Below are 26,420 nucleotides of genomic sequence, written 5' to 3'. Positions count from 1 at the left end.
CAGTGACGCTGACATCCCGGAGACACTAACATTCCAGAGACACTGACACCCCAGTGACACTAAGATCCCAGTGAGACAGACATCCCAGTGCCACTAACATCTAAGTGACACTGACATCCCAGTGACAGTGACAGCCCAGTGACACTAACATCCCAGTGACACTGACATCCCAGTGACACTAACAACCCAGTGACACTAATATCCCAGTGCAACTGACATTCAAGTGACACTGACATCCCAGTGACACTTACATCCCTCTGACACTAACATCCCAGTGGCACTGACACCCCCTGACACTGATATCCAAGTGACACTGACATCCCAGTGACACTGACATTCCGGTGACACTGACATTAAAGCTACACCGACATTAAAGTGACACTGACATCCCAGTGACACTAACAACCCAGTGACACTAACATCCCAGTGAAACTGACATCCAAGTGACACTGACATCCCAGTGACACTGACATCCCTCTGACACTAACATCCCAGTGGCACTGACACCAAGTGACACTGATATCCAAGTGACACTGACATCCCAGTGACACTGACATTCCGGTGACACTGACATTAAAGCGACACCGACATCCAAGTGACACTGACATCCCAGTGACACTAATATAACAGTGAAACTAACATCCCAGTTACAATGACATCCCAGTGACACTAACATCCCAGTAATGCTGACATTCCAGTAACACTGACATCCAAGTGACACTGATATCCCAGTTACACTAACAACCCAGTGACACAGACATCCCAGTGCCACTGACATTCAAGTGACACTGACATCCCAATAACACTGAGAACCCAGTGACACGAACATCCAATTGACACTGACATCCCCGTGACACAAACAACCCAGTGACACAGACATCCCAGTGCCACTGACACCCAAGTGACACTGACATCCCAGTGACACTGACAACCCAGTGACACTAACTTCCCAGTGACACTGACATCTCAGTAACACTAACAACCCAGTGACAGACATCCCAGTGGCACAGACATCCTAGTGCCACTAACATCCAAGTGACACGACATCCCAGTGACACTGACATCTCAGTGACACTAACATCCCAGTGACACTGATATCCCAGTGACATTAACATCCCAGTGAAACACATATCGAACTGACACTAACATCCCACTGACACTGACGTCCCAATGAGACTAGCATCCAAGTGACACACATATCCCACTAACACTGACATTCCAATGGCACTAGCGCCTCAGTGACACTAACATCCTAGTGACACTGGCATCCTAGTGACACTAACATCCCAGTGACACTAACATCCCAGTAACTCAAAGATCGCAGTGACACTAACATCCCAGTGTCACTATCATCACAGTGACACTAACATCCCAGTAGCACTAGCATCACAAAGACAAAAACATCCCAGTGTCACTAACATCCCAGTGGCACTAGCATCACAAAGACACTAACTTCCCAGTGACACTAACATCCCGGTGACACTGACATCGCATTAACACTGACATACCAGTGACATTAACATCCCAGTGACAATGACATCCCAGTGACACTGACATCCCCGTGACACTAACATCCCAAAAACACTGACATCCCAGTGACACTGAAATCCAAGTGACACTGACATCACAGTGACACTGACTTCCCAGTGACACTGACATCCCAGTGACACTGACATCCCAGTAACACTGATATCTCAGTGACACTATCAACCCAGTAACACTGACATCCTAGTGACACTAACATCCAAGTGACACTAACATCCCAGTGACACTAATATCCCATAGAAACTAACATCCCAGTGACACTGACATCCCAGTGACACTAACATCCCGGTGACACTGACATCACAGTGACACTGACATACAAGTGACATTAACATCACAGAGACACTGACATCACAGTGACACTGACATCCCAGTGACACAAACATCTCAGTGACACTGACATCCCAGTGACACTGACATCCAAGTGACTCGGACATACCAGTGACACTGACATCCCAGTTACACTAACATGTCAGTGACACAGACATCCGAGTGACGCTAACATCCCAGTGACACTGACATCCCGGTGACACTAACATCCCAGTGCCACTGACATCAAGGTGACACTGACATCCCAGTGACAGTGACAACATAGTGACACTAACATCGCAGTGACACTGACATCCCAGTGACACTAACATCCCAGTGACAGAGAAATCCCAGTGACACAGACTTACCAGTGCCACTGACATCTAAGTGACACTAACATCCCAGTGGCACTAGCATCATAAAGACACTAACATCCCAGTGTCACTAACATCTCAGTAACACTAACATCACCGTGACACTAACTTGACAGTGACACTAACATTACAGTGACACTGGCATCCCAATTATGCTAACATCCCTGTGACAATGACATCACAGTGACACTGACATGCCAGTGAAATTAACATCCCAGTGACACTGAGATCCCAGTGACAATATAGTGTCACATTCCCAGTGACACTGACATAAGTGACACCAGTGACACTAACATCCCAGTGACCCAGTAACACTAACATCCCAGTGACACTGACATCCCAGTGACACTAACATCCCAGTGACACAGACATCCCAGTGCCACTGGCATCCAAGTGACACTGACATCCCAGTGACACTGACAACCCAGTGACACTAACATCCCAGTGACACTGGCATGCCAGAGGCACTAACATCCCAGTGACACTAACATTCCAGTGACACTGACATCCCAGTGACACTGACATCCCAGTGACACTTACATACCAGTGACACTGACATCCCAGTGACACTAATATCCCAGTGGCACTGACATCCCAGTGACACTGACATCCAAGTGGCTCTGAGATCCCAATGACACTGACATCGCAATGGCACTAACATCCCAGAGACACTAACATGTCCTTGATACACATATCCCACTAACACTGACATCCCAATGGCACTAGAATCGCAGTGACACTAACATCCCAGTGACACTGACATCCTAGTGACACTAACATCCCAGTGACACTAACATCCCAGTGACACTAAGATCGCAGTGACACTAACATCACAGTGACACTAACATCCCAGTGACGCTGACGTCCCAGTGACACTAACATCCCAGTGACACTGACATCCCAGTGACACTAAGATCCCAGTGAGACAGACATCCCAGTGCCACTAACATTTAAGTGACACTGACATCCCAGTGACAGTGACAGCCCGGTGACACTAACATCCCAGTGACAGTGACATCCCAGTGACACTAACAACCCAGTGATACTAACATCCCAGTGCAACTGACATCCAAGTGACACTGACATCACAGTGACACTGACATCCCTCTGACACTAACATCCAAGTGGCACTGACACCCAGTGACACTGATATCCAAGTGACACTGACATCCCAGTGACACTGATATTCCGGTGACACTGACATTAAAGCGACACCGACATCCAAGAGACACTGACATCCCAGTGACACTGACATCCATGTGACACTAACAACCCAGTGACACTAACATCCCGGTGCAACTGACATCCAAGTGACACTGACATCCCAGTGACACTGACATCCCAGTGACACTAAGATCCCAGTGACAGATATCCCAGTGCCACTAACATCTAAGTGACACTGACATCCCAGTGACAGTGAAAGCCCAGTGACACTAACATCCCAGTGGCACTGACACCCAGTGACACTGATATCCAAGAGACACTGACATTACAGCGACACTGACTTCCCAGTGACACTGACATCCCAGTGACACTGACATCCCAGTGACACTGATATCTCAGTGACACTGTCAACCCAGTAACACTGACATCCTAGTGACACTAACATCCAAGTGACACTAACATCCCAGTGACACTAATATCCCATAGAAACTAACATCCTAGTGACACTGACATCCCAGTGACACTAACATCCCGGTGACACTGACATCACAGTGACACTGATATACAAATGACATCAACATCACAGAGACACTGACATCCCAGTGACACTGACATCCCAGTGACACAAACATCTCAATGACACTGACATCCCAGTGACACTGACATCCAAGTGACTCTGACATACCAGTGACACTGACATCCCAGTTACACTAACATGTCAGTGACACAGACATCCGAGTGACGCTAACATCCCAGTGACACTGACATCCCGGTGACACTAACATCCCAGTGCCACTGACATCAAGGTGACACTGACATCCCAGTGACAGTGACAACATAGTGACACTAACATCGCAGTGACACTGACATCCCAGTGACACTAACATCCCAGTGACAGAGAAATCCCAGTGACACAGACTTACCAGTGCCACTGACATCTAAGTGACACTAACATCCCAGTGGCACTAGCATCATAAAGACACTAACATCCCAGTGTCACTAACATCTCAGTAACACTAACATCACTGTGACACTAACTTGACAGTGACAATGACATCACAGTGACACTGACATGCCAGTGAAATTAACATCCCAGTGACACTGAGATCTCAGTGACACTGATATCCCAGTGTCACTGAAATTCCGGTGACACTGACATTAAAGCGACACTGACAACTAAGTGACACTGACATCCCAATGGCACTAACATCCCAGTGACACTAACATCCCAGAGAAGCTGATATCCCAGTAACACTAACATCCTAGTGACACTGACATCCCAGTGACACTAACATCCCAGTGACACAGACATCCCAGTGCCACTGGCATCCAAGTGACACTGACATCCCAGTGACACTGACAACCCAGTGACACTAACATCCCAGTTACACTGGCATGCCAGAGGCACTAACATCCCAGTGACACTAACATCCCAGTGACACTGACATCCCAGTGACACTGACATCCCAGTGACACTAACATACCAGTGACACTGACATCCCAGTGACAATAATTTCCCAGTGACACTGACATCCCAGTGACACTGACATCCAAGTGGCTCTGAGATCCCAATGACACTGACATCGCAATGGCACTAACATCCCAGAGACACTAACATGTCCGTGATACACATATCCCACTAACACTGACATCCCAATGGCACTAGAATCACAGTGACACTAACATTCCAGTGACACTGACATCCCAGTGACACTAACATCCCAGTGACACTAACATCCCAGTGACACTAAGATCGCAGTGACACTAACATCACAGTGACACTAACATCCCAGTGACGCTGACGTCCCAGTGACACTAACATCCCAGTGACACTGACATCCCAGTGACACTAAGATCCCAGTGAGACAGACATCCCAGTGCCACTAATATTTAAGTGACACTGACATCACAGTGACAGTGACAGCCCAGTGACACTAACATCCCAGTGACAGTGACATCCCAGTGACACTAACAACCCAGTGACACTAACATCCCAGTGCAACTGACATCCAAGTAACACTGACATCCCAGTGACACTGACGTCCCTCTGACACTAACATCCAAGTGGCACTGACACCCAGTGACACTGATATCCAAGTGACACTGACATCTCAGTGACACTGACATTCCGGTGACACTGACATTAAAGCGACACCGACATCCAAGTGACACTGACATCCCAGTGACACTGACATCCCAGTGACACTAACATCTCAGTGACACTAAGATCGCAGTGACACTAACATCACAGTGACACTAACATCCCAGTGACGCTGACGTCCCAGTGACACTAACATCCCAGTGACACTGACATCCCAGTGACACTAAGATTCCAGTGAGACAGACATCCCAGTGCCACTAATATTTAAGTGACACTGACATCACAGTGACAGTGACAGCCCAGTGACACTAACATCCCAGTGACAGTGACATCCCAGTGACACTAACAACCCAGTGACACTAACATCCCTGTGCAACTGACATCCAAGTAACACTGACATCCCAGTGACACTGACGTCCCTCTGACACTAACATCCAAGTGGCACTGACACCCAGTGACACTGATATCCAAGTGACACTGACATCTCAGTGACACTGACATTCCGGTGACACTGACATTAAAGCGACACCGACATCCAAGTGACACTGACATCCCAGTGACACTAACATCCCGGTGCAACTGACATCCAAGTGACACTGACATCCCAGTGACACTAAGATCCCAGTGACAGACATCCCAGTGCCACTAACATCTAAGTGACACTGACATCCCAGTGACAGTGACAGCCCAGTGACACTAACATCCCAGTGGCACTGACACCCAGTGACACTGATATCCAAGTGACACTGACATCCCCGTGACACTGACATTCCGGTGACACTGACATTAAAGCGACACCGACATCCAAGTGACACTGACATCCCAGTGACACTAATGTACCAGTGAAACTAACATCCCAGTTAAAATGACATCCCAGTGACACTAACATTCCAGTAATGCTGACATTCCAGTAACACTGACATCCAAGTGACACTGATATCCCAGTTACACTAACATCCCAGTGACACTGACATTCAAGTGACACTGACATCCGCGTGACACTAACAACCCAGTGACACAGACATCCCAGTGCCACTGACATCCAAGTGACACTGACATCCCAATAACACTGACAACCCAGTGACACGAACATCCAATTGACACTGACATCCCCGTGACACTAACAACCCAGTGACACAGACATCACAGTGCCACTGACACCCAAGTGACACTGACATCAAAGTGACACTGACAACCCAGTGACACTAACTTCCCAGTGACACTGACATCTCAGTGACACTAACATCCCTGTGACAGACATCCCAGTGGCACAGACATCCTAGTGCCACTAACATCCAAGTGACACGACATCCCAGTGACACTGACATCTCAGTGATACTAACATCCCAGTGACACTGATATCCCAGTGACATTAACATCCCAGTGACTTACATATCGAACTGACACTAACATCCCACTGACACTGACGTCCCAGGGACACTAGCATCCAAGTGACACACATATCCCACTAACATTGACATTCCAATGACACTAGTGCCTCAGTGACACTAACATCCTAGTGACACTGGCATCCTAGTGACGCTGACATCCCAGTGACACTAACATCCCAGTAACACAAAGATCGCAGTGACACTAACAACCCATTGTCACTAACATCACAGTGACACTAACATCCCAGTAGCACTAGCATCACAAAGACAAAAACATCCCAGTGTCACTAACATCCCAGTGGCACTAGCATCAAAAAGACACTAACTTCCCAGTGACACTAAAATCCCGGTGACACTGACATAACATTAACACTGACATACCAGTGACATTAAGATCCCAGTGACACTGACATCCCAGTGACACTGACATCCCCGTGACACTAACATCCCAATAACACTGACATCCCAGTGACACTGAAATCCAAGTGACACTGACATCACAGTGACACTGAAATCCAAGTGACACTGACATCCCAGTGACACTGACATCCCAGTGACACTGATATCTCAGTGACACTATCAACCCAGTAACTCTAACATCCCAGTGGCACTAGCATCAAAAAGACACTAACTTCCCAGTGACACTAAAATCCCGGAGACACTGACATAACATTAACACTGACATACCAGTGACATTAAGATCCCAGTGACACTGACATCCCAGTGACACTGACATCCCCGTGACACTAACATCCCAATAACACTGACATCCCAGTGACACTGAAATCCAAGTGACACTGACATCACAGTGACACTGAAATCCAAGTGACACTGACATCCCAGTGTCACTAACATGCCAGTGGCACTAGCATCAAAAAGACACTAACTTCCCAGTGACACTAAAATCCCCGTGACACTGACATAACATTAACACTGACATACCAGTGACATTAAGATCCCAGTGACACTTACATCCCAGTGACACTGACATCCCCGTGACACTAACATCCCAATAACACTGACATCCCAGTGACACTGAAATCCAAGTGACACTGACATCACAGTGACACTGAAATCCAAGTGACACTAATATCCCATTGAAACTAACATCCAAGTGACACTGAGATCTCAGTGACACTGACATACCAGTGACATTAACATCACAAAGACACTGACATCCCAGTGACACTGACATCCCAGTGACACTAACATGTCAGTGACACAGACATCCGACTGACGCTAACATCCCAGTGACACTGACATCCCGGTGACACTAACATCCCAGTGCCACTGACATGCAGGTAACACTGACATCCCAGTGACACTAACTTCCCAGTGACAGAGAAATCCCAGTGACACAGACATACCAGTGCCACTGACATCTAAGTGACACTAACATCCCAGTGGCACTAGCATCACAAAGACACTAACATCCCAGTGTCAGTAACAACCCAGTAACACTAACATCACCGTGACACTAACTTGACAGTGACACTAACATTACAGTGACACTGGCATCCCAATGATGCTAACATCCCTGTGACACTGACATCAAAGTGACACTGACATACCAGTGAAATTAACATCCCAGTGACACTGAGATCCCAGTGACACTGACATCCCAATGTCACTGAAATTCCGATGACACTGACATTAAAGCGACACTGACAACTAAGTGACACTGACATCCCAATGGCACTAACATCCCAGTGGCACTAACATCCCAGAGAAGCTGATATCCCAGTAACACTAACATCCCTGTGACACTGACATCCCAGTGACACTAACATGCCAGTGACACAGACATCCCAGTGCCACTGGCATCCAAGTGACACTGACATCCCAGTGACACTGACAACCCAGTGACACTAACATCCCAGTGACACTAACATCCCACTGACACTGACATCCAAGTGACACTGACATCCCAATGACACTGACATCCCAGTGACACTGACATCCCAGTGACACTAACATGCCAGTGACACAGACATCCCAGTGCCACTGGCATCCAAGTGACACTGACATCCCAGTGACACTGACAACCCAGTGACACTAACATCCCAGTGACACTAACATCCCACTGACACTGACATCCAAGTGGCTCTGAGATCCCAGTGACACTGACATCCCAATGGTACTAACATCACAGTGACACTAACATCTGCTTGATACACATATCCCATTAACACTGACATCCCAATGGCACTAGCATCGCAGTGACACTAACATCCCAGTGACACTGACATCCTAGTGACACTAACATCCCAGTGACACTAACATCCCAGTGACACTAAGATCGTAGTGATACTAACATCACAGTGACACTAACATCCTAGTGACGCTGACATCTCAGTGACCCTAACATCCCAGTGACACTGACATCCCAGTGACACTAAGATCCCAGTGAGACAGACATCCCAGTGCCACTAACATCTAAGAGACACTGACATCCCAGTGACAGTGACAGCCCAGTGACACTAACATCCCAGTGTCACTTACATCCCAGTGACACTAACAACCCAGTGACACTAACCTCCCAGTGCAACTGACATCCAAATGACACTGACATCCCAGTGACACTGACATTCCTCTGAAGCTAACATCCCTGTGGCACTGACACCCAGTGACACTGATATCCAAGTGACACTGACATCCCAGTGACACTGACATTCCGGTGACACTGACATTAAAGCGACTCAGACATTCAAGTGACACTGACATCCCAGTGACACTAACATCCCAGTGACGCTGACATTCCAGTAACACTGACATGCAAGTGGCACTGATACCCCAGTGACACTAACATCCTAGTGACACTGGCATTCCAGTGACACTAACATCCCAGTGACACAGACATCCCAGTGCCACTGACATCCAAGTGACATTGACATCCAAGTAACACTGACAACTCAGTGACACGAACATCCCATTGACACTGACATCCACGTGACACTAACAACCCAGTGACACAGACATCCCAGTGCCACTGACACCCAAGTGACACAGACATCCCTGTGACAGTGACAACCCAGTGACTCTAACTTCCCAGTGACACTGACATCTAAGTGACACTAACATCAAAGTGACACAGACATCCCAGTGACACAGACATCCTAATGCTTCTGACATCCAAATGACAACATCCAAATGAAAAGACACTCCAGTGGGACTGACAACCCAGTGACACTAACATCCCAGTGACATTGACATCCCAGCGTCACTAACATCCCAGTGACTCACATATCCAACATGACACTAACATCCAACTGACACTGACGTCTCAATGACACTAGCATCCAAGTAACACTAACATCCCAGTGACACACATATCCCACTGACACTAACATCCATCTGACACTGACATCGCAATGGAACTAGCATCGTAGTGACACTAACATCACAGTGACACTGACATCCTAGTGCCACTAACATCCCAGTGACACTAACATCCCAGTGACACAAAGACCGCAGTGACACTAACATCCCTGTGACACTAACATCACAGTGACATTAACTTCCCAGTGGCACTTGCATCACAAAGACACTAACGTCCCAGTGACTCTAACTTCTCAGTGACACTAACATAACAGTGACGGAAACATCCCAGAGACAGTAGCATCACATTGACTCTAATGTCCCAGTGACTCTAACGTCCCAGTGACACTAACATCACAGTGACACTAACATCACAGTGACAACAACATCCCTCTGACATTAACATCCCATTGACACTAACATCCCAGTGACACTAACATCCCAGTGACACTGACATCCCAGTGACACTAGCATCCCGGTGACACTGACATCACTTTGACACTGACATACCAGTGACATTAACATCCCAGTGACCCTGACATCCTAGTGACACTGACTTCCCAATAACACTGACAACCCAGTGACACGAACATCCAATTGACACTGACATCCCCAGTGACACTAACAACCCAGTGACACAGACATCCCAGTGCCACTGACACCCAAGTGACACAAATATCCCACTGACACTAGCATCCCACTGACACTGACGTCCCAATGACACTAGCATCCAAGTGACACTAACATACCATTTACACACATATCCAACTAACACTGACATCCCAATGGCATTAGCATCCCAGTGTTACTAACATCCCAATGGCACTGACATCCTAGTGATACTAACATTCCAGTGACACTAACATCCCAGTGACACTAACATCATAAAGACACTAGCATCCCATTGTCACTAACATCCCTGTGACACTAACATCCCAGTGTCACTAACATCATTGTGACACTAACATTCGTGTAACACTAACATCCCAGTGACACACATATCCCACTGACACTAACATCCCACTGACACTGACGTCCCAATGACACTAGCATCAGAAAGACACTAACATGCTAGTGTCACTAACATCACAGTGACACTGACATCCAAGTGTCACTGACATCCCAGTGACACTAATATCACAGTAACACTGACATCCCAGTGACGCTGACATCCAAGTGTCACTTACATCCCAGTGACACTGACATCCCAGAGAAACTGATATCCAAGTAACACTAGCATCCCTGTGACACTGACATCGCAGTGACACTAACATCCCAGTGACACAGACATCCCAGTGCCACTGACTTCCAAGTGACACTGACATCCCAGTGACACTTACAACCCAGTGACACTAACATCCCAGTGACACTGGCATGCCAGTGTCATTATCATCCCAGTGACACTAACATCCCAGTGACACTGACATCCAAGTGACTCTGACATCCCAATGACACTGGCCTCCCAGTGTCACTGACATCCCAGTGACACTGACATCCCAGTGACACTAACATACCAGTGACACTGACATCCAGGTGACACTAACATCCCAGTGGCGCTGACATCCCAGTGACACTGACATCCAAGTGACTCAGAGATCCCAGTTACACTGACATCCCAGTGTCACTGACATTCCGGTCACACTGACATTAAAGCGACACTGACATCTAAGTGACACTGACATCCCAATGGCACTAACATCCCAGTGACACTAACATCTCCTTGATACACATATCCCACTAACACTTACATCCCAATTTCACTAGCATCGCAGTGACACTAACATCCCATTAACACTGACATCCTAGTGACACTAACATCCCAGTGACACTAACTTCACAGTGACACTAACATCCCAGTGGCACTAACATCACAAAGACAATATCATCCCAGTGTCACTAACATCACTGTGACTCTAACATCACAGGGACATTAAATTCCCAGTGGCACTAGCATCACAAAATCACTAACGTCCCAGTGACACTAACTTGTCAGTGACACTAACATCTCAGTGAAACTAACATCACAGTAACACTAACATAACAGTGACACTAACATCCCAGAGACAGTAGCATCACATTGAATCTAACATCCCAGTGACACTAACGTTCCAGTGACACTAACATCCCAGTGACACTAACATCACAGTGACTCTAACATCAGAGTGACAACAACATGCCAGTGACATTAACATCCCAGTGACACTAACATCCCAGTGACACTAACATCCCGGTAACACAAACATCCCGGTGACACTGATATCACATTGACACTGACATACCAGTGACATTAACATCCCAGTGACACTGACATCCCAGTGACACTAACATCCCAGTGGCACTAACATCCCTGTGACACTAACATCCCAGTAACACTGACATCCCAGTGACACTGACTTCCCAGTGACACTGACATTCCAGTGACACTGACATCCCAGTGGCATTGATATCCAAGTGACACTAACGTCCCAGTGACACTGACTTCCCAGTGACACTAACATTCCAGTGACACAGACATCCCAGTGCCAGTGACATCCAAGTGACACTGACATCCCAGTGACACTGACAACCCAGTGACTCTAACATCCCAGTGACACTGACATCCCAGTGACACTAATATCCCAGTGACACAGACATCCCAGTGCCACTGGCATCCAAGTGAGACTGACATCCCAGGGACAATGACTACCAAGTGACACTAACATCCCAGTGGCAAAGACATCCAAGTGACACTAATATCCTTGTGACACACATATCCCACTGACACTAACAGCCCACTGACCCTGACGTCCCAATGACACTAGCATCCCAGTGAAACTAACATCCCAGTGATAATGACATCCTAGTGACACTAATATCCCAGTGACTCTAACATTCCAGTGAAACTAACATCGCAGTGACACTAACAACACAGTGACACTAACATCCCAGTGACACTATCATCACAAAGACGCTAACATCCCAGTGACACTAACATCCCAGTGACACTAACATCGTAGTGACACTAACATCCCTTTGACACTGACATCACAGTGACATTAACATCCCAGTGGCACTAGCATCCCAGTGACACTAACTTCACAGTGATATTAACATCCCAGTGACACTAACATCCCTGTGACACTAACATCACAATGACATTAACATACCAGTGGCACTAGCATCACAAAGACACTAACATCCCAGTGTCACTCACATCCTAGAGAAACTAACATCACAGTGACATTAACATCCCAGTGACACTAACATACCAGTTACACTGACATCCCAGTGACACTAACATCCCAGTGGAACTGACATCCCAGTAGCACTGACATCCAAGTGACTCTGAGATCCCAGTGACACTGACATTCCAGTGACACTGACATTCCAGTGACACTGACATTAAAGCGACACTGACATCTAAGTGACACTGACATCCCAATTACACTAACATCCCAGTGACACTGACATTCCAGTAACACTGACATCCAAGTGACACTGACATCCCAGTGACACTAACATCTCAGTGACACTAGCATCCCAGTGACACACATATCCCAGTGACACTGACATCCCAGTGACACTAACATCCCAGTGAAACTAACATCCCAGTGACACTAACATACCAGTGACACTGACATTCCAGTGACACTGACATCCAAGTAACTCTGACATACCAGTGACACTAACATCCCAGTGACACTAGCATCCCAGTGACACAAACGTCTCAGTGGCACACATATCCCAGTGACATTGGCATCCCAGTGACACTAACATCTCAGTGACACACACATACCAGTGACACACATATTCCTGTGACATTGACATCCCTATGATACTAGCATTCCAGTGACACCAATATTGCAGTGACACTAACATCCTAGTGACGCACATATCCCACTGACACTAACATCCCTCTGACACTGATGTCCCAATGACACTAGCATCCAAGTGACATTAACACCCCAGTGACACACATATCTCACTAACACTTTCATCCCAATGGCACTAGCATCCCAGTGACACTAACATCCCAGTGACACTAACATCCCAGTGACACTAACATCCCAATGACACTAACATCCCAGTGACACTAACATCCCGGTGACACTGATATCACATTGACACTGACATACCAGTGACATTAACATCCCAGTGACACTGACATCCCAGTGACACTAACATCCCAGTGGCACTAACATCCCTGTGACACTAACATCCCAGTAACACTGACATCCTAGTGACACTGACTTCCCAATGACACTGACACCCCAGTGACACTGACATCCCAGTGGCACTGATATCCCAGTGTCACTATCATCCCAGTGACACTGACATCCCAGTGACACTAACCTCCCAGTGACACAGACATCCCAGTGCCACTGACATCCAAGTGACACTGACATCCCAGTGACACTGATAACCCAGTGACTCTAACATCCCAGTGACACTGACATCCCAGTGACACTAATATCCCAGTGACACAGACATCCCAGTGCCACTGGCATCCAAGTGAGACTGACATCCCAGGGACACTGACATCCCAATGACACTAACATCCCAGTGACTCTAACATCACAGTGACTCTAACATCACAGTGACTCTAACATCACAGTGACTCTAACATCACAGTGGCACTAACATCACAGTGACATCAACATCCCAGTGACACTGACATGCAATTGCCACTGACATCCCAGTGACACTGACATCCCAGTGACTCTAACATCACAGTGACTCTAACATCACAGTGGCACTAACATCACAGTGACATCAACATCCCAGTGACATTAGCATCCCAGTGACACTAACCTCCCAGTGACACTAACATCCCAGTGACACTAACATCCCATTGACACTAACATCCCAGTGACTCTAACATCACAGTGACTCTAACATCACAGTGACTCTAACATCACAGTGGCACTAACATCACAGTGACATCAACATCCCAGTGACATTAGCATCCCAGTGACACTAACCTCCCAGTGACACTAACATCCCAGTGACACTAACATCCCATTGACACTAACATCCCAGTGACACTGCCATCCCAGTGACACTGACATGCAAGTGCCACTGACATCCCAGTGACACTGACATCCCAGTGACGCCGATATCCCAGTGGCACTAGCATCCCAGTGACACTAATATTCCAGTGACACTAACATCCGAGTGACACAGACATCCCAGTGACACTGACAACCCAGTGACACTAACATTCCAGTGGCACTGGCATGCCAGTGACACTAACATCCCAGTGACACTAACATACCAGTTACACTGACATCCCAGTGACACTAACATCCCAGTGGAACTGACATCCCAGTAGCACTGACATCCAAGTGACTCTGAGATCCCAGTGACACTGACATTCCAGTGACACTGACATTCCAGTGACACTGACATTAAAGCGACACTGACATCTAAGTGACACTGACATCCCAATTACACTAACATCCCAGTGACACTGACATTCCAGTAACACTGACATCCAAGTGACACTGACATCCCAGTGACGCTAACATCTCAGTGACACTAGCATCCCAGTGACACACATATCCCAGTGACACTAACATCCCAGTGAAACTAACATCCCAGTGACACTAACATACCAGTGACACTGACATTCCAGTGACACTGACATCCAAGTGACTCTGACATACCAGTGACACTAACATCCCAGTGACACTAGCATCCCAGTGACACAAACGTCTCAGTGGCACACATATCCCAGTGACATTGGCATCCCAGTGACACTAACATCTCAGTGACACACACATACCAGTGACACACATATTCCTGTGACATTGACATCCCTATGATACTAGCATTCCAGTGACACCAATATTGCAGTGACACTAACATCCTAGTGACGCACATATCCCACTGACACTAACATCCCACTGACACTGATGTCCCAATGACACTAGCATCCAAGTGACATTAACACCCCAGTGACACACATATCTCACTAACACTTTCATCCCAATGGCACTAGCATCCCAGTGACACTAACATCCCAGTGACACTAACATCCCAGTGACACTAACTTCCCAATGACACTAACATCCCAGTGACACTAACATTGCAGTGACACTAACATCACAGTGACACTAACATCCCAGTGAAACTAACATCACAGTGACACTAACATCCCAGTGACACTAACAGCCCAGTGACACTAACATCACAGTCACACAGTCATCCCCGTGACACTAACATCCCAGTGTCACTAGCATCACAAAGACACTAACTTCCCAGTGTCACTAACATCCCTGTGACACTAACATCACATTGACACTAACATCCCAGTGACACTAACTTCAAAGTGACACTAACATCCCAGTGACACTGACGTCCCAGTGACACTTACATCGCAGTGACACTAACATCCCAGTGACACTAACATCCCAGTGACACTAACATCCCAGTGACACTAACATCCCAGTGACACTGACGTCCCAGTGACACTTACATCGCAGTGCCACTAACATCACTGTAACACTAAGATCCCAGTGACGCTAACATCCCAGTGACACAGACATCCCAGTGACACTAACATCCCAATGACACAAACATCCAAGTGACACCAACATCCCAGTGACACTAACATCCCAGTGATAGTAACATCCCAGTGACACTAACATCCCAGTGACACTAAGATCGCAATGACACTAGCATCCCAGTGACACTAACATCCCAGTAACACTAACATCCCAGTGACACTAACATCCCAGTGACACAAACATTTCAGTGACACAGATGTTCAGTGAGAAAGACATTCCAATGTCCCAGACATCACAGTGACACAGACATTTCAGTGAAAAATCATTCCAGTGACAGACATTCCAGTGACACAGACATGCCAATGACAAAAACATTCTAGCGACACAGACATTCCAGTGACACAGACTTTTCAGTGACACTGACAAGCCAGGGACACTAACATCCCAGTGACACAGATATCCCAGTGACACAGACATTCCGCCTACATAGACATCCCAGTGGCACAGGCATCCAAGCAACACTGACATCCTAGTGATAATGACAACCTAGTGTCACTGACATCCCAATGACACAGATGTTCCAGTGACACAGACATCCCAGTAACACAGACGTTCCAGGACACAGACATCCCAGTGACACAGATATCCAAGCAACACCGACATCCTAGTGACACTGACATTCCAGTGACATAGACGTTTCATTGACACGGACATCTCAGCGACAGAGACATCCTTGTGACACAAACTTCCCAGTGACACAAACCTCCCAGTGTCACAGACATTCCAATGACAGACATTCCAACGCCACAGGCATTCAAACATCACTGACATCCTATTGATACTGACATCCTAGTGACACTAACATCCCATTGACTCCGACATCCTAGTGACACTGATATTCCACTGACACCGATATTCAGGTGATACAGACATTCCAGTGAAAAAGACATTCCAGTGACAATGACATCCCAGTGACACAAACGTTCCACTGACAGACTTTCCAGTGACACAGACATTCCAGTAACACAGTCATCCCAGTGACACAGACTGTCCAGTGACACAGACATTCCAGTGACACAGACATCCCAGTGACACTGACATCTTAGAAGCACATCCTAGTGTCACTGACATCCTAGTGTCACTGACATCCTAATGACACTGACATCCTAGTGTCTCTGACATCTTAGTGACACTGACATCTTAGTAACACACACACTAGTGACACGGGCATCCTATTGATACTGACATCATAGTGACACTAACATATTAGTAACACTCACACACTAGTGACACTGACATCCTAATGATACTGACGTCCTAGTGACACTGACATCCTAGTGGCACTTACTTCCTTGAGACACTGACATCCTTGAGACACTGACATCATACTGACACTGACATCCTAGTGAGAATGACATCCATCTGACACTGACATCCTAGTGACACTGACATCTCAGTAACACTCACACCCTAGTGATAATGACATCCTAGTGACACTGGCATCTTAGTGACACTGACATCCCAGTGACACCGTTATCCTAGTGACACTGAAATCATGGTGACACAGACATTCCAGTGACATAAACATCCCATTCACACAGGCGTTCCAATAACACAGACATTCTACTGACACAGACATCCCAGAGATACAGTCAGTTTAATGGCACATACATTCCACTGAAACAGACGTTTCATTGACACGGACGTTCCAGTGGCAAAAGCATCACAGTGACACAGACATCCCAGTGACACAGATGTTCCAGTGACACAGACGTTCTAGTGACATAGACGTTCCAGTGACACAGACATCACAGTGACGCAGACATTCCAGTGACACAGACATCCCAGTGACACAGGCATACCAGTGACGTAGTCGTCCCATTGATACAGATATTCTAGTGACACAGACATCCTAGTGACACAGTCATTGCAGTGACACATGCATCCCAGTGGCACAGACATCTCAGTGTCACACACATCCCAGTGACAAAGAAATCCCTGTGACACAGACATCCCAGTGAAACACACATCCCAGTGACACAGCCATCCCAGTGACATAGAGATGCCAGTGACAGATATCCCAGTGACACAGACACCGCAGTGACACAGCCACCCAAGTGACACAGTCATTTTTGAGATAAAGAGACAGAAAGATGATAATTTCCTGCCCTTTCATCGATTCCCAACAATCTCCAAGAGAGAAAAAAAAATAACTATTCATTACATTTTCTTACATGTTATATTTTATATTGTAGTCAATTCTTGATAAAGAAGTAATTTATCCAGTTGATTAAAATGAATTACCTGAATATTAACTTCTATTTCAACTTCCTAGTTAAAACTAGTAACTTATGTTATCCCAATAATTAATTAATTAAAGCGAATTTTACCAAGGTTATTTTGCTAGGTTAGTTTTTTGTGTAAATTAAACAAATTCGCATTAAAATTATATATTTTTTTTTTTATCTTGGAGAATGGAGGCGAATCTCAAAGTGTTGGAAAAGAATGTTATGTAACGACAGAGTGGAAAAGTATTTAAATTTTTAAGGCATGTAAATAGCTACAAACAGGTTTACCAAGTCGAATGTCGAGTGAGAGGTGAATATCTCTAGGTAAGCGTACAGTGGATTTCAGTTCCAATATTTCTGACTAAAGCAGTTTTGATTGGCTATACAAGTATACAGATTTACAGATTATTTACGGTATTAGTGATCCCTCAAGTAGTCGATAGGCTTTTAGCTTAACAAACGAAGCCTTTAAATAGAGATCCAGCCCATCCCATTTGAAATGTGTGTGTATATATATATATATATATATATATATATATATATATATATATATATATATATATATATATATATATATATATATATATATATATATATATAGATATACGTATATATATATATATATATATATATATATATATATATATATATATATATATATATATATATATATATATATATATATATATATATATATATATATATATAATATATATATATAGTATATATGTATGTATATATAGTATAGTACGCAGTTCTATACCACTCAGCCAGACACTAATATGGGTATTGCCGTCCAGCTGACACAAGGTGTTAGCTGACATACCCAGGAACACACGGCTTGTACTTCAGCTGAATAACTGGTCGGAGCTTGGAGAATTTTAGGCTACATGGAAACAGGGAAGGTCCAAGGGGCTTACAAAGAGTCTGCTCTACTTAGAAAGGGTTCAAAGAGCTTAGGATTTGTGAAGATATCTCCGGTGAATGAAGGTTCATAGAAGGGGCCTCAAGGGGTAGCTCCACGGACCCTACCCTTCGTGGAGGTCCCAAAACCTCTATGGTTCGTTGGAGAAGCCCACGCATGTAAAGAGGTTTCATGGAGAGAGCCACAATGATATGAGGCTTCATGGAGGAGGGATCACATTGACACTAAGATACAAAGATGGAGCCTTAATGTGACCTGGCATTAAGGAAGGAGTACCAGTGAGACTTAGTATCGGTCAGGAAGGCTCTCCAGTGAGCATATGCTTCGTAGATGGGGCCCAGAAACAATAAAATTCATGGAGGAAGCTACGAAAAGTCTTAATTTTATGCACGCTCCGTAGAGGCTTCCAAGAGTGGGAACGAAGGTTCTAGGCTTCACGAAGGGAGCCTCCAGGAGTGTAGGCTTCATGAAGGAAGCCTTCAAAAGTGTAGGTTTCATGGACGGAGACTCCAGGAGTTTGGCCTTCATAGAGTCAGCCAATAGGAGTGTGGGCTTTATGAAAGAAGCCTCCGGGAGTGTAGGCTTCATGGAGGAAGCCTTCAGAAGAGTAGGTTTCGTGAAGGAAGCCTGCAGGTGCGCAGGATTCCTTCACTAATAACAACAATATCTCTTATATAAATATCTGTGGGCTCGACTAATTCGCTCAGCTAGGCGAAGATCTTGTGAATAACTTAAATCTTATTAAATGTGCCCCACAAGCTTCGTTACTTCGTTACTTATGAAGCATTTCAACCACAGTTGGACCGGTAATTCTATGTGTCACCTCTACAATAACTCCAAGACTTATTTAATAGTTAAAATGTATTATTTAATCCTTTACCGGGTTTATAGAACAAGCACGCGAATTTTTTTTCTGGGATAAAAGCCTATCGACTATTGGAGGGTTATTAAACTCTATTGAACCCTGTACACCAACTGCCAAGATTACTTTTATCCATTAAATAGAAATTACATTGAGCTCTCAGCCTATACACACTGATACATGTATAACTCTCAGTATATACACACACTGTTTAATACTACTTATAGCAGTATAGGATCTTAAATCTATGAGAATGTGTTACGTGTATTGTCAGGGGAAGGAATTAAAATATGTAAATATTTATACATTTTGACGATATGTACATAGAATACAAGTTGTTAATGGGTTACAGTCTACGTTTCAATGTTTAGTACACTTATCATCTATGGTGGAAAGGATAGTGTGAGGCACTGGTCGTAGTCTGGTAGTTGTCTTTATGTCGTGGTGTGGTGTAAGAAGTGCCACACTGTGTGAGGAATCACTGCTACACTGTGTGAAGCAGCACTATCACACTGTGTGAGGAGTCAATGCCACACCGTGTGAAGCAGTACTGCCCCAGTATGTGATGCATCAGTGCCACACCATGTGAAGCAGCGCTATCACACTGTGTGAGGAATCAATGCCGCGCCATGTGAAACAGCAATGCCACACTGTGAGAGATGGCAAGGCCAACCTGTGTTAGGCATTATTACCTAACAGTATAGAGCAGCATTCCTGCACTATGTAAGGCAACACAGGCTATCTCTCGTCAGTGTGAGAATAAAATTGACATGTCAACCAGTGCCTCTGGAAGGAGGGTCACAGCAGAGGACAGAACAGGAAGGTTCAACAAAAATATTTATAAGATGGGTTTTTTAAAAATAAAAGATATACTAAAATGTAAACTCAAAATAGGTAGATTTTAAACAAGTTTGGTTTATATTAATTCTATCTATTTACTATATATTATAATTTAAAAGTTTATTGTGTATCAAATATTTTATACATTATACTTTCAAACTATTCCGTCATTAAAAATATTTAATTCTAAATCTATTTTTTTGTTATTTCTAACTAAATGTTTAATGTTATGGCATACAACAAATTTAACATGTTTGATAAAATGTGATTATTAATGTTTAAAAGTTGGTATCACTGAAGACAATATTTAAACTTAAAACACGACTCTGAGGTATTCGTGGGAGATACTGAGTGAGTTGATGGTGTTAAGAAGTGCGTTTGAGTGGTACTTACCGACAAGCTGGGTTAGAGAAGTGACCCTTGCTGAAGATCACACCGTCAAAAGGTAGGGAGAACTCAACGTTGACTGTCATGCCCGATTTCTCACAATGGACGTCGAGGCTGGTGATTTGGGGCATGTTGGGCATGACTGCCGGGAAGTCCAGGTCATTATTCAGGTCTAGCTGCCCCGCAGCCAGCTGAGAGAAAAATGGAAAATCGGGTGTTACTTTACCAGTGAACGCTACTTTATTATTATTATTATTATTATTATTATTATTATTATTATTATTATTATTATTATTATTATTATTATTGTTATTATTATTATTATTATTATTATTATTATTATTATTATTATTATTATTATTATTATTATTATTATTATTATTATTATTCGGCGAGAAACACTGGAGTTGTGGATGCCATGTACTCCTGCAGAAAAAGGGTCGAACCCGGAAAAAAAAAATTCCGATAGAAATATTTTTGGTGTCATTTGATGTAGAATTACCCTGAACCACATATTTATAGTCCCCATAAATTCACTTTGGCGTCATTTTTTTACAGGGATTTAAGGGACACGTCAGTTTCCTTGTCTTCTGATATGTTATTTTTACCATATAATCTACCTTGTCCATAATTAATATCTGAGCTTCGCTCAGACCTGTGCAACACAAAAAAAATCCCCCCCCCCAAAACCAAAAATTCAAAAAACGAAATATATGGGTATTTTAAGTACGGAATTCATGTCACACGTCCCCACCAACTGACGCCATAATTATTAGTGTGGTAAAAAATTTCCGTCCTACCAGACAAATAACCTCAGGCCAGAGACTGAGTAACCTCCGCCGTCACCTCGCATCAAAACCATTTAGTCTTGCGGATGACTGCGGCTCTTCTCCTTCAGGTATATCTTATGAATGTGATGTAGTCTTAATGACTAGGCCTAGCTTATTAATGTGATGTGGTCTTAATGACTAGGCCTAGCTTATTAATGTGACGTAGTCTTAATGACCAGGCCTAGGTTATTAATGTGATATGGTCTTAATGATTAAGTCTCTCTGATACTTGTGATGTGGTCTAATGACTAGGTCTGTCTTATTAATGTTGTGTGGTCTTGACGATTAGGACTGTCTTACGGTGTCCCGTAGCTCCATTACTAGTTCACACACTGAGGTCCGGGGGGTGGAACCCCGGTACGGGCGGAAACATTAGGACGTAACACCTGCTGTCCATGTTCACCCATCAGTAAAATGGGTACCTGGGTGTTAGTCGACTGGTGTGGGTCACATCCTGGGACAAAAATGACCTAATTTGCCTGAAATGCTCTGCAAATGTTAGGTTAGGTAAAGTTCGTCAGGAAACAGGACAAGTGTTTCCTGACGCAGGTCTTAGTCGGATGATGACCTACCGTTGGAGCTTTTGGTCATCTGACCGAGGCCTTCCACTGGCTTACCGGTCCACCTCTTTAAAATTATGGTTATAGTTATAACAATTTTTAATAGTTATTTCTCTGCATGACAAGGGGCTTTCTATATACCAGTAAGTCAGTGATGTCAGCTATGGTCTGTATACCTTGTACACGTACTTGAAGAAATACAGTATTACAATTATTATTATTATTATTATTATTATTATTATTATTATTATTATTATTATTATTATTATTATTATTATTTTCATTATTATTATTATTATTATTATTATTATTATTATTATTATTATTATTATTATTATTATTATTTTATTATTATTATTATCATTATTTTATTTTTATTATTATTAATTATTATTATTATTATTATTATTATTATTATTATTATTATTATTATTATTATTATTATTATTATTATTATTATTATCATCATCATTATTATTTTATTATTATTATTATTATTATTATTATTATTATTATTATTATTATTATTATTATTATTATTATTATTATTATTATTATTATTATTAGTGTGGTGTGGTCCTGACCGCTCGGTCTTATGGTTGTGTGTGACCTTCACTAGCGGGTCTGTCAGTGATGATGGTGCTGTAAATATGCGAAACTGTCGACTGTACAACGTTTTTCATCGGTTTTCAATTAATTAAAATATTAACATAAATAAAGAAATAAATAAAGGAAAAGAATGTAGTCTGTTATTACTAAACAAAAGAAGCACCATTAATGGTACATAATTAGTCTATATCTAGACAAGAAAAACACCATACTGGTACATAATCTGTATCTAAACAAGAGAAGCACCATTAATGGTACATAATTAGTCTGTATATGTAGACAAGAGAAGTAACATTAATGATACATATTCAATCTATATCTAGACAAGAGAAGCACCATTAATGGTGCATAATTAATCTTCATCTAGACAAGAGAAATGCCATAATGGTACATAATCTATATCTAAACAAGAGAAGCACCATTAATGGTGCATAATTACTCCATATCTAAACAAGAGAGGCACCATTAAGGGTAAGCAATTACTTTAGGTCTAGAAAAGAAAAGTGTCATTAAGGGTACATAATAACTTTGCATTTACACCTAACTCTTCAGGAAACCGGTAGACATAATGCGGAATGCGACAAAAACACGCTGAGTGTTCTCAATTAACAACAACTACTGGTTGATGTACACACTACTGTGATATCTCTCGACGTCTCAGACTGTTAATGTCGGTTGAAAGTCCGTCTCTCAGCGGGACGTCATCACCAAACCTTACAGAGTGCTTTCGTCACCATGAAAACAAAACAGTGAGTGTTGTCCCGTGTCCTGGTAGACAACACTCTCGCCTCACACACTGAGTGTTCGTGGTCGATCCCCGACAAGTGTGGAAACATTGGGCGTGTTTCCTTACACCTGCTGTTCCGTTCACCTAGCAAGTAGGTTGGTACCTGGGTGTAAGTCGACTGATGTAAGTCGCATTCTGGGGTACAAGATTTAAGGACCCCAATGGAAATAAGACAGACAGTCCTTGATAATGCACTGCCTTTCCAGGATTATCCTGGGCGGCTAACCCTCCAGGGTTAGCCGCCGAAAAAAAATTTGTCTTATTTTACCTCAGCACCATTTATTTTCGCAGGTTTAAGGCTATTGATTTTTACATCTGAGAATCTGTATATTTCGCAACCTGTATTTAATTTTGCTGGTAGTATCAGCAGTGATCCAGAGGTTGTTAGTGTTGGCACTGAGCATCTTGATGTGTGTGTGTGTGTGTGTGTGTGTACTCACCTAATTGTACTCACCTAATTGTGGTTGCAGGGGTCGAGACTCAGCTCCTGGCCCCGCCTCTTCACTGATCGCTACTGGATCCTCTCTCTCTCTGCTTCCTGAGCTTTGTCATACCTCTGCTTAAAACTATGTATGGTTCCTGCCTCCACTACTTCACTTGCTAGGCTATTCCACTTGCTGACAACTCTATGACTGAAGAAATACTTCCTAACGTCCCTGTGACTCGTCTGAGTCTTCAGCTTCCAGTTGTGACCCCTTGTCCCTGTGTCCCCTCTCTGGAACATCCTATCTTTGTCCACCTTGTCTATTCCCCGCAGTATCTTGTATGTCGTTATCATGTCTCCCCTGACCCTTCTGTCCTCCAGTGTCGTCAGTCCGATTTCCCTTAACCTTTCCTCGTACGACATTCCCTTGAGCTCTGGGACTAGCCTTGTTGCAAACCTTTGTACTTTCTCTAACTTCTTGACGTGCTTGACCAGGTGTGGGTTCCAGACTGGTGCTGCATACTCCAGTATGGGCCTAACATACACAGTGTACAGTGTCTTGAACGATTCCTTATTAAGGTATCGGAACGCTGTTCTCAGGTTTGCCAGGCGCCCGTATGCTGCAGCGGTTATTTGGTTGATGTGTGCCTCCGGTGATGTGCTCGGTGTTATGGTCACCCCAAGGTCTTTCTCCCTGAGTGAGGTCTGTAGTCTTTGTCCACCTAGCCTATACTCTGTCTGCGGTCTTCTTTGCCCCTCCCCAATCTTCATGACTTTGCATTTGGCTGGATTGAATTCGAGAAGCCAGTTACTGGACCACATGTCCAGCCTCTCCAGGTCTCTTTGCAGTCCTGCCTCATCCTCGTCCGATTTAATTCTTCTCATCAACTTCACGTCATCTGCGAACAGGGACACTTCAGAGTCTATTCCTTCCATCATGTCGTTCACATATATCAAAAATAGCACTGGTCCTAGAACTGACCCCTGTGGGACCCCGCTCGTAACAGGCGCCCACTGTGATACCTCTTCACGTACCATGACTCGTTGCTGCCTCCCTGTCAGGTATTCCCTTATCCATTGCAGTGCCCTTCCTTTTACGTGTGCCTGATCCTCCAGCTTCTGCACTAATCTCTTGTGGGGAACTGTGTCAAAGGCCTTCCTGCAGTCTAGGAAAACGCAATCTACCCAACCCTCTCTCTCGTGTCTTACTTCTGTTAC

At 44.3% G+C, this 26,420-nt stretch overlaps 1 protein-coding gene across 1 annotated transcript in view; it reads right to left on the bottom strand.

Moving 5' to 3' along the window:
- LOC128687781 (mucin-2-like) overlaps nucleotides 1–26,420 on the bottom strand; it is a 565,626-nt gene that overhangs the window by 176,714 nt on the left and 362,492 nt on the right. Inside the window, exon 3 of the mRNA XM_070085758.1 lies at nucleotides 21,999–22,183. Coding sequence (XP_069941859.1) covers nucleotides 21,999–22,183 — 185 coding nt within the window. The remainder of the gene's footprint in view (nucleotides 1–21,998; nucleotides 22,184–26,420) is intronic.

This window comes from Cherax quadricarinatus, chromosome 1 (genome assembly GCF_038502225.1).
Source record: "Cherax quadricarinatus isolate ZL_2023a chromosome 1, ASM3850222v1, whole genome shotgun sequence".
Classification (NCBI taxonomy): Eukaryota; Metazoa; Arthropoda; class Malacostraca; order Decapoda; family Parastacidae; genus Cherax; species Cherax quadricarinatus.
This window is presented reverse-complemented; position numbering and strand designations above follow the sequence as displayed.